The sequence below is a fragment of the Phasianus colchicus genome, chromosome 11 (genome assembly GCF_987193195.1).
Source record: "Phasianus colchicus chromosome 11, bPhaCol1.hap1.1, whole genome shotgun sequence".
NCBI lineage: Eukaryota > Metazoa > Chordata > Aves > Galliformes > Phasianidae > Phasianus > Phasianus colchicus.
Window position 1 is genome coordinate 12,436,479 of NC_143446.1, and position 9,188 is coordinate 12,445,666.

The 9,188-nt window shown below is 58.9% G+C and overlaps 2 protein-coding genes across 4 annotated transcripts; both read right to left on the minus strand.

The window, feature by feature from the left end:
- Positions 1-53: 53 nt before the first annotated feature.
- On the minus strand, positions 54-4,575 carry KLHDC8B (kelch domain containing 8B). 3 transcript variants are annotated; one of them, XM_090148297.1, is made up of 6 exons: positions 4,472-4,575; positions 3,547-4,024; positions 3,022-3,186; positions 2,639-2,863; positions 2,462-2,563; positions 1,481-2,085 (listed from the first exon to the last, which is right to left on the minus strand). In XM_090148297.1, exons 2-6 carry the CDS (start codon positions 3,920-3,922, stop codon positions 1,889-1,891), a joined length of 1,065 nt encoding a protein of 354 aa, XP_090004423.1. In that variant the 5' UTR covers positions 3,923-4,024; positions 4,472-4,575; the 3' UTR covers positions 1,481-1,888. The 3 variants fall into 3 exon arrangements, with proteins under 3 accessions (XP_090004422.1, XP_090004423.1, XP_090004424.1); XM_090148298.1 differs by having other exon boundaries at positions 4,427-4,527; XM_090148296.1 differs by lacking the exons at positions 1,481-2,085; positions 4,472-4,575 and adding an exon at positions 54-281.
- A 50-nt stretch (positions 4,576-4,625) lies between these two features.
- Positions 4,626-9,162, minus strand: LOC116237581 (uncharacterized). Its single transcript, XM_031606874.2, has 5 exons — positions 8,851-9,162; positions 8,293-8,678; positions 7,662-7,822; positions 7,122-7,254; positions 4,626-5,544 (listed from the first exon to the last, which is right to left on the minus strand). The coding sequence occupies exons 1-5, from the start codon at positions 8,999-9,001 to the stop codon at positions 5,338-5,340; spliced, it is 1,038 nt and encodes a 345-aa protein (XP_031462734.2). The 5' UTR covers positions 9,002-9,162; the 3' UTR covers positions 4,626-5,337.
- Between the last annotated feature and the right edge of the window lie 26 nt (positions 9,163-9,188).

Below are 9,188 nucleotides of genomic sequence, written 5' to 3' on the forward strand. Positions count from 1 at the left end.
GAGTCCGGCCAGACACTTGAAGCCTTTCATTTAGTAAAAATTAGAAGAACATACCAGGAGATAGACAGCAATATATCTTGTATGTCCCTCAACTGCTTTTCTTCAATTTGTTAGCATTTCATTAGCAACTCACATGAGCTCTTAAACGAACAATGTGTCAGTCTTAAGCACAGTCAGGGTCATCATTTGTTTTGCCTTTTTGCCTGAAGATTTCTCCATCCATCCCAAGACGTTCTTGGCTCTTGTCTTGGATGCTTTCTTCCCCTCCTTTGGTTGGGATCCTGCTCCAGTGCCCAAAAGTGGAGAGACAAAAGAATGAGCAATCCAGACTTTTAGGAAAGATCACAGATTCTTCTCAATTGAAACAGTCAAGTCAAGCGGTGCTGCGGTTGGTGGATGCACCCCAAATTCCCCAGTCACATGCAGGAGACTTGAGTGCTAATGAAAGAGGCAAGCTGACTGTAGGGGACCTGTAGAGCTGCTGGAAATGTCACCGCAGTGGGGACACACAACAGCAAGGTGCTAAGGTGCAGCTGGCATGGCCTTGCATTTGGTAAGAGCAGTTCCAAGCACTGGCACCCACTCTGCAGCCTGCCACACTGGAAGGGAATGCTGCAGGGGAGTATCAGCCTGCTGGTGACTCAGTGCCTGATTTATCCTGTCCACACCATGCTCCCATGGGACGAGTTCATTAATCAGGTCTGCATTTCCAATGCAACTCTGTGATTTAGGGTTGCGCATGACAAAAGTTGTGGTGAGTGAAGTTCGTAGGAGCCTCGGTGGCTTCTGGAAAGGGCTGGCAGGCTGTGGAGGGGTACCATACCTGTCCCACCAAGGCATTTCAGGGGAGCATTGTGAAAGTGCAGTTTGCTGCAATATTCACAGCAGTGTGCCAGAGCCCTGCATGTGCTGTGCTCGGAGCACAGGATCCCTCTTTCCAGCCCCCCAGACCTCTCAGCATAGCACAAGTCACTAACCTCGTTCTGCTGCTGGTGAGTCCCCCCCTGCTGCTAACCTCAATCCCCAGTTTGGGGCCCCATGTTGATGCTGGCTCCAGCACAGGAGTGTTTCTATGGCAACTCCAGAGGTGGATGCAAGGATGCTTCAAGCATCAGAGGTACCGCCAGCCCAAGGATCCCAGGATATTCCTCCCAAAACACACCAAGTGGCTCTTCTCTGAACCATGTCCAACTTTTTCCATGCAATGCCCTGGCATGTGCGCAGCCTGATGCAGCAGCAGCACACTGGCCATCCTCTCTGAAAGGTCAGGTTCTCACGTTTGATATTTACCCCGGCCCATGAGATTTTTTCTAATGTCATCTCATTAAAAGACTGAATCTCTCGCCTGTATCTATTCTGGTCTGTCTGTGCTTTAAAGTGTGTGACTTTGCATGAAGCTAAAACCAATAAGGCTCAAGTGCTAAGCAAGCTAGGGCAACCCATGTCCCCCCCACAGCAGAACGACATGACTGCAGTAAGCTAAAACTTCACATTTCATTTATTCGAGGTGCTACATCACCTCCTAGGCACTGAGCTACAGGGCACCTCTGCGCTACATGAGACATCGACTGGGTCTACAACGACACAGCACTCACTGCTACACACATGGCACGGACATGGGGCCAGATGGGGCAGCATGGCCAGCGACAGCCCTACCTCCATGGCTCCCCATGCCAGCAGGCTTGGCCCTCCCTGGGCACTAGGATTTGCCCCTGGACTCTGCTGCTGTGGGAGCCTGGAGGGGTTTCTGATGCGTCGCAAGAAACCATGGCTGCTGCAGTACTCAGTATCGTGGGACGGCAGCTTCCTGGAGCCCTGCACACCCTGTCCCCGTCTTCAGGCACTTGATGCTCTGCTGGGGCTGCTCCCCAGGCTGAAAAGCCCATTGTCAGGGTGCATCACGCAGGCAGAGAGCCTCAACAGCTCCACTGGGGCCCTGGGCCACCCCACCGATGACGAAGAGCAGGTCAGGGGCTGGGCAGCTGGAGCAGGAGCAGCGGCCAGTGGGCATGGGGGGCAGCAGCTCCCACCTCTTCCGCGTGAGGCTGAACCCTTCCACTGAGTCCAGCGGGCATGACTGGTTCCCTGCAAAAGATGGCATGGCCTCAGCCCTCTCCATGCACCCTGGGTTCTGCTGTACTGGAGTAACTATGCAGGGGCTCAGCAGGATTAACAGCATCCCCTGGGAGAGGGCTGCTGGCAACAATGCTGCACCATGGTTCTGCCCCTGGTTGGCACTGTGGCATCTCAAGTGTGCCCAGAGCCCACAAGGCTGGGGTGCTGCAGCTGCCCTGGGAGCCCTCTCCACAGCTTTCCTGTTGCTGAGCAGCAGTACTGACCTTTCCCCAGCTCTCCTGGGAGCAGGTTGCAATGCTGCAGCTCTGCAGATGGAGCCCAGGAAGGACAGGTTTTCATGCACTGAGAGCCCATTCCCCACCACAGCCACAGCAGTCAACATTACCAAGGCCACCCATGGCCACCACGTATCTTCCCAGACAGCCAGCAACAAAGTCAGCTCTCTTCTCCCTCATGCGGATGGCACGGCTGGGCTTGCTCCACGCACCTGCCAAGGAGAGGCTGTCAGCATCACTGTGGACCTCACAACACAGGCAGCATTCCTTCCCCATCTGGGCCTCACCCTGTGTGGGGTCAAACATCTCCACGGTGTTAACAAAATGGGGTCGGGAGTAGAAGTTGTGTGGCCCTGGCTGCTGCAGCCCCCCTAGACTGAAGAAGACGCTGTCAGCCATGGCGCAGGAGGCGAAGGCGCGGCGGCTGGGCACACTGGGGTAGCGTGTCCAGCTCTTTGTCTCCAGGTCAAAAGCCTCAAAGGCAGTGACGGGCAGCTTGCCCTGCCGACCCCCTGTGTGTGGATGAGATGCAAGGGCTGGTGGCACCGGAGAGGCAGCCAGTACCACCAGTGATGCCCAGCAAAAGGGTCCACATGGAGCAACCCTGGGATGTGCCAGGGCCTTGGGGCAATGCACCCATCTGGGCAGGCTTCTGGGCTCGCCTACCTACCCAAGACGAAGATCTTGTTGCCCTGCAGGAAGGCAGAGGCCCCATAGCATGGTGTGGGCATGGAGGGCAGCGGCTGCCAGTGGTCCTTCGCCGGCTCGTAGACGCGAACCAGTGCCTGTGGAGAGGTATCTGCTCCCATTCCCCCCAGCACATAGACGGCACCATCTGTGGAACCAGCAGGGGTGAGGGAAGGACAACTAGCACAGCTGGGCAGTGCCCTGACCTCGCTCGGACCCTCACCCACCCCATCCACCCTGTGTGGAGCAGAGCACCAGGGCCATCGGCTCTAATTATTCCCGGCAGCACCATCTCCCTGGAGACACCATGGCAACGCTGCCATGCTGCCAAATCCTGCTCTGCTGCCGGCACCCCTGCCTGCGCCCATCACAGCCCCACCGGCTTCTGCCCCAGGGTGATGCCACCGCATCCCCAGCCCAGAGCAAACACATGCATCCTCCACGGGACTCCCGCACAATGGCTGCACTGAGGCTCAGAGGCAAAGTTTGGGCAGAACGTATCACCTACCTCTCTGCACGGCCGCGATGCCCATGGAAGGCTGTGCCAGCGCTGCTGCCTTCTCCCACCTGCCCTCATCCACATGGTAGATCTCAACAGAGGCGAGGGGGCTCTGCGAGGCATCCACACCGCCCACCGCCAGGATCTGTTTGCCCACGGCAAGGGTGGCAGCACCAGCCCGTGGCGTGGGCAGCGGAGGGAGCGTGGTCCAGCGCTGGGCCTGGAGGTCAAGCACCTCAGCGGCTCCCAGGGCTCTCCCACTGCCTCCACAGCCACCCAGCACGAAGAGCTGCCCGTCGTGGTGCGCAGCGCTGCAGTACACGCGCCGTGTGGGCATGGAAGGAAAGGAGACCCACGCAAAGGCACCTGCACTTGATGCCGCCATGGGATGGCTTAGCCACCCCGGGGGTCCCCGGGCCCAAGCCCCACCGTGCCACCCATCCGGCCCACGGCAGTGGTGGGACTTGACTCGGCTGCTGCCCGGCTCCTGCAAAGAGAGCAGTAGGGTCAGCATTGGGCACCAACTGCTGCTTCGGTCCCCGCGAGCCAGAACCTCCGGTTTGGTGTGACAGCATGCTGCTGTGCTCCCAATGCACCACCCGCATCCTCTGGGGCTTCCACACCTGGAGGATCCCAGCGGTCATCCCGCACACCCGGCCATCTCACGCTCCTGGGCTCCAGTGCCCAGCCCATCTCCGCAGGGCACCCGCTCCCCGTGGCTCTGCTCGTCCCCGTGGGGCATCCGCTCCCGGCTCATTTCCCTCACACTCTGATGCTCTCGCTCCCCCGGGCTCCCGGTGCACATCTCGGACCCCCAGTGCTCCCTCTCCGCATCCTCCCCTGGCTCCCCGTCCGCATCCCGCACTCCCGGAGCTGTCCCGCCCCGTACCGGTCCCGCCGCCCGGGAGCGGGACAGGCACCGCGCCGCGCTCACCTCGCCGCCCGTTCCGCCGCTCTCCGCTCAGCGCCGCCGCTCCGCTCCGCGCGGGGCCCGCCCGCTGCCGGTGGAGGCGGTGCCGCGCCCGCCCGGCCCCCCCGGATCTGTTCCCGGGCCCCGATCCCCGATGCCCCCGACGCCCTGCGCGGATCACCAGGTGGAGGCACGAGAGGGCAGGGCGTGGAGCCCACCCTGAGCACCGGGGTTCGCCCGCAGGAGACCCCCGGGGTCGGTGTCGCTCGGCGGCGGCAGATGCTTGCCGATGCCATGCTTCTTATCCTTTTGCTCCTCGCTTTGCCAAACTCTGAGCAAGTGAACACGGAGGGCAAGGCGCTTCCCCTGCTTGCACAGCCCGAGTGAGGGCAGAAAGGGAACTCGCACCGGAAACAAGGTAGAAAGATTCGCTTTAAAATCAGGTGGAAGTGGCATGGAACCAGCTCTGCTAGGGAGCACACCGTACCCATGGTGCCAGCTCTAGGCCGGCTGCCTCTGTGGGATGTGGGAGTGGGAATGGAGACAAACACTGGCATGGCTGCGTGTGGCTGCAGGAGCAGAGGGCACAGAGACCCAGCCCAGGGCAGGAGCAGGCACAAGGCACAGCGCTGCCTGCTGAGGGGCACCAGCTCCCTACACTGCGTCTGAGGAAGGGGAAGCAATTTCCTTAAGGGATGCCATCACACAAACTCCCAGGACATTTGTGTTTGGGCCTGGCAGTTCTCGGTGGGACAGGGTGGGCACACTGCATGCTGGAAAGGGGACAGCTCAGAGCAAAACCCACCCAGGACTTTTTGTACAGCAGGAAGGAAGCAGGGGGATATCCTCATTCTGAGCACCTTGGCCCCAGCCCAGCCTGCCTGGTGGTATCACTGTCCATCACTCTGCTCGCTCAGGGAGCCGCTCTCCATGCGGGCCAGGTAACTGTCATAGTTCTCCTCACACCTCCTCACGCAGCAGAGGAAATAGTCCTCATTGGCGATGGCTTCCAGGAGGTCGGTCTGCACCAGGCAAACATCATACAGCTCTGAGGTAGGAGCATACCTGGGGTTGCTGCTGCCTCGCTCTGAAAATACCTGTGGGAGAAAACAGAGTATGGAAGCACTCATCCTTTGTGGACAACAGTGCCAGGGCTGTGCCCGGCCCAAGTGAAGAGCCTGGCAGCAGTGCGTGCATCCCACTGTGCATCACAATGCCTCCCTCAGCCAGGTGCTGCCAGCTAACTGAGCATCTCCTGCTGAGCAAGCTGGTGGCAGCAGGAAAGGGCTCCCATTTTCACTCTATCGGTAGAATATTAAGTTTCTCCAGATTTCCCTCCCCTCCCAGATGGCCCCTTTGGATCAGAACCAGCTTGTCACAACGTGTGGCTGGGGCTCCCCTAAGGAAAGGGCCACACTGGGCTGTTGGACGAAAAACTGTGCCATGATCAGCCAACCCCAGGAAAGACTCTGCCGCCAGCTCTGCCATTGCTGCCCAGCCTGTTGCCAGAACTGGTGCAGCCACATGGCACAGGAAGGGTCAACAGCTTCACCATGCTTTTGCCTAAGGCTGCCTGATAACCTGCTTCCTTCCCAGCCAGCCGTGCAGCACTCTGTCACTGTCACTGACAAAGTGGATGGCCCTGCAGAGCTAGTGACACAAAAGAGGAAGATGGTGTCTAAGCGACCTACAGGCTACAGAGCGAGGCCAGACAGCAGCACTGAGCCCTGCTGGAAAACTGCTCAGTTGCCATCCAAACTCCTACTGGGTCTGCTGCCAAGATAACTTGATCCCACCTGTCTGATCTGGTGCCAGGGGAACCTTGAGGTTATCTTCACAGCTGCCCCAAGACAAGCTGAGCAGCCCAACTGACCCAGCTGTGCTGGCTACAGATGGTGACAGGCAGAGCTCTTTGGTCAGGGACACAGCCCAAGGCTGAAATGCAGCAAGTGGAGCTGCACGAGCCGTGCTTTGGCTGCTCTAGACATGCAGAGAGCAGCTGCTGCAGAGAAACCTCGGGCTCTCAGCAGAGCCTTCTGCATTCATTCACCTCAATCAGCCCAGGCACAGAGCAAGCCTTTCCTCTAATAGGTCTGCTCTGTGCAGTGACAACTCCTGTCACCAGCTACAAATCTGAGAGTGCTTGTGTAGAAGTGAATATCTTCGCCATGCTCCAGGTGCCCTGCAGACCACTGCAGGCTTCTTCGTGTGCTGCTTCCTCCTGGATGGAACCCAGCCAGAGTTAAGACTCATCTGTGGAGCTGCAGCTCTTGTTTGATCACCAATAGTTTGTCCAGTTGCTGAGTGCATTTTGGTCTGCATCAGTGTTCCCAGGCTCCACCACAAATGCCGCCCTTTAAATACAGTGCCACAAGACGCTGCAGCCACACAGTGAGGCTGGCTGGCTGCCGTGCTGGCAGGGAGCAGGGATGACTCACCCCAGTGGAGCACAGGAGCTTGGCAGCATGCACAGGCATTGAACGCCTGCTGTTCTGTGCTGACAGCCAATTTCAGCCTCCCCACCGGCAGCCCCAGTCACCTGGGGAGCAGCAACACTAGCACAAAGCCTTGGTCCCTCTCTGCACACTCGTGCTAACACAAAGGGAACAAAACATGTCTGCCTAAGCAGGGACATCCCAGCTAGCTGAGCACCAGGGGGTGCTCAGCCACCTACCTGAGGGTGGACAATGGTGTCTGCATCATCCAGCCGGATGTTGTCGTCAATGAAGATGTGGTGAATGCTGGGATCATGGGGATCTATCCACAAGGGCTTCCCACCCTGGGAAGAGAACTGATTTCTGGCCCACCTGAAACAAAAGGTGGTGCAATGCATTGTCAGGCAAGGGACAGGGTGATGGCTTGCATGTAAGGGCTGTCGAGTCAGCACCAAATTACTCCTAAGAGCCAGGGAAATGGGACAATAGGCAGAGTCCTGTCTCTCTGCTTAATGTTGTCTCCTATGAAAGAGAAACACTTTGCAGCCAGGAGACAAATTAGAAGGTGTTTAGAAAAAAGCAAGAATTACACCAGGGGATGGAGACAGAACAAAAAATGCAAGAGTACCATCAGCCTGCCTACAAGCAAAATGGGGAGCACTGAAGTTATTGGAGCCGCAACAATGCAAAGGCATCAAAACTAGGAGCTATCTCAAACCAGGACAATCACAGAGGAGGATAAAATGCCCAATCTGCTTTCTCAGTGCCCTACTTCTCACCAGTCAAAGTGGTCTTGGAAGCCTCCAATTCCCTCCAAAGAGCTGAAGTAATCGTACAGCTTTCTTCCATCCTCCCTGGTGGTGAGTCGTTCTGCTCCTCGTTTCAGCACAACCTCTCGCTTACTGCAGCGTATTTGGCCAGGAGTGAGGACCACAGGGAGCTGCAGTATTATTGAAAGCAGGAGATGAGAGGTTTCCAAAGCAAGCAGATTGTTTACTGCATTGTAACAGACAACAAACAGCAGGGTGGTAACTTTTCATGACAGTGTGGGAGGACAGCACTAGGGAAAATGAGATGTGGAACCCACACAACCCAAAAAGCTTTCTGTATGCTGGGGAATGGAAATGGAGACCATCTAACTACACCCTTCCATCCTTTCAGTGCCTGGTTGTTGTCAGCTCTCTGAGAAACAACTGGAGTAACTTCTGATGGTTGAACTAGATAATCTTAATGGTCTTTTCCAAACTCAGTGATTCTATGATTCTATGACACTTGCTACTAGTGCTCCTGCCCTGCCTCCTGGTGTGGCCAGCTTTGGGCAAAAGTCCTGTTGTGCTGTAGAGGCCTCTCCATGCCCAGCTCAGCCACCCTGCCAGCAGATCCCCCACCAGCACATGGGGACACACTCACCGCCAGGTCCCGCAGGGCAGGGAACTGGGGGTGCTGCCCAGCCAGGGCCGAGCGCAGGGCCAACAGCGTGCGGGGCAAGTCGGTACCAAAGGTCCTAAAGATAATAGTGAAATCCCTGCCATCCCGGTGCAGGGCATCCAGCAGGCGGAAGAAGGAGGGCAGGATGAAGTGGTAGTGCTTGCCGTGCCCATCCTGCACGGAGAGCTCCCGGTGGGGCTCACCCGGCCACTCCAGCAGCCGCAGGTGCTGCACGTGGAGGCTGCTGAAGCGCTGGCCGGGGCCGGATTCGGTGAAGGCCTGGTCACGGCCATAGCGACAGTAGTAGCTGACGGCTCCGGGGCAGGGGGCTCGCAGCGAGGGGCGGTCACTCATCCACTGCCATTCACCTGCAAGAGAGAAAGCCGCCGCTCACTGCCTGCCCACCGGCCCCGCGCAGGCACGGCCCCGATTCCCCGGCTCCTGTCCGGCTCCGGCTCCCCGATCCCGGCCCCCGCTCCAGCCCCGACCCCTCAGTCCCGTCCCTGCCCCCGGCCCTCGGCCCTCGAGCCCGGCGCTCACCGTCAGCCCCCTCCCGGCCCCAGGTGGCGGTGCTGAGGAAGATGTTCAGCGCCTCCCGCGGGCCCAGCCCCGACACCGCGTCCGCCGCCACCACCGTGTTGTTCAGATCCACGTGCAGCACCAACCGCCGCCGCCCCGCCCGCCCGCTCATGGCCCCGCTGTCGGCACCGGAACCGGCGACACGGAGCCCGTTGCCTGGAAACGGCGCCGCTTCCGCCCTCCGCAGCCGCCCCGGCGGCGCCCCCTGCCGAGCCCTCCCGGGGCCGCGGCTGTCGCGCTCAGGGGTCGGGAGGGGCGTGGCCGAGGGATGGGGGGTGGGGAGGCGGGGGCTCGACGCG

What these genes read in the sequence shown, in the direction of transcription:
- KLHDC8B (XM_090148297.1), bottom strand. Translation starts at nt 3,922, where the DNA reads ATGGCGGCATCAAGTGCAGGTGCCTTTGCGTGGGTCTCCTTTCCTTCC. An exon ending in CAACAAGATCTTCGTCTTGG is followed by an intron (nt 2,864 to 3,021) that starts GTAGGTAGGCGA and finishes ATCCACACACAG; the next exon opens with GGGGTCGGCAGGGCAAGCTG. An exon ending in GGTGGCCATGGGTGGCCTTG is followed by an intron (nt 2,086 to 2,461) that starts GTAATGTTGACT and finishes CATCTTTTGCAG; the next exon opens with GGAACCAGTCATGCCCGCTG.
- LOC116237581 (XM_031606874.2), bottom strand. Translation starts at nt 9,001, where the DNA reads ATGAGCGGGCGGGCGGGGCGGCGGCGGTTGGTGCTGCACGTGGATCTG. An exon ending in CTGCCCTGCGGGACCTGGCG is followed by an intron (nt 7,823 to 8,292) that starts GTGAGTGTGTCC and finishes ATAATACTGCAG; the next exon opens with CTCCCTGTGGTCCTCACTCC. An exon ending in TTCCAAGACCACTTTGACTG is followed by an intron (nt 7,255 to 7,661) that starts GTGAGAAGTAGG and finishes CTTTTGTTTCAG; the next exon opens with GTGGGCCAGAAATCAGTTCT.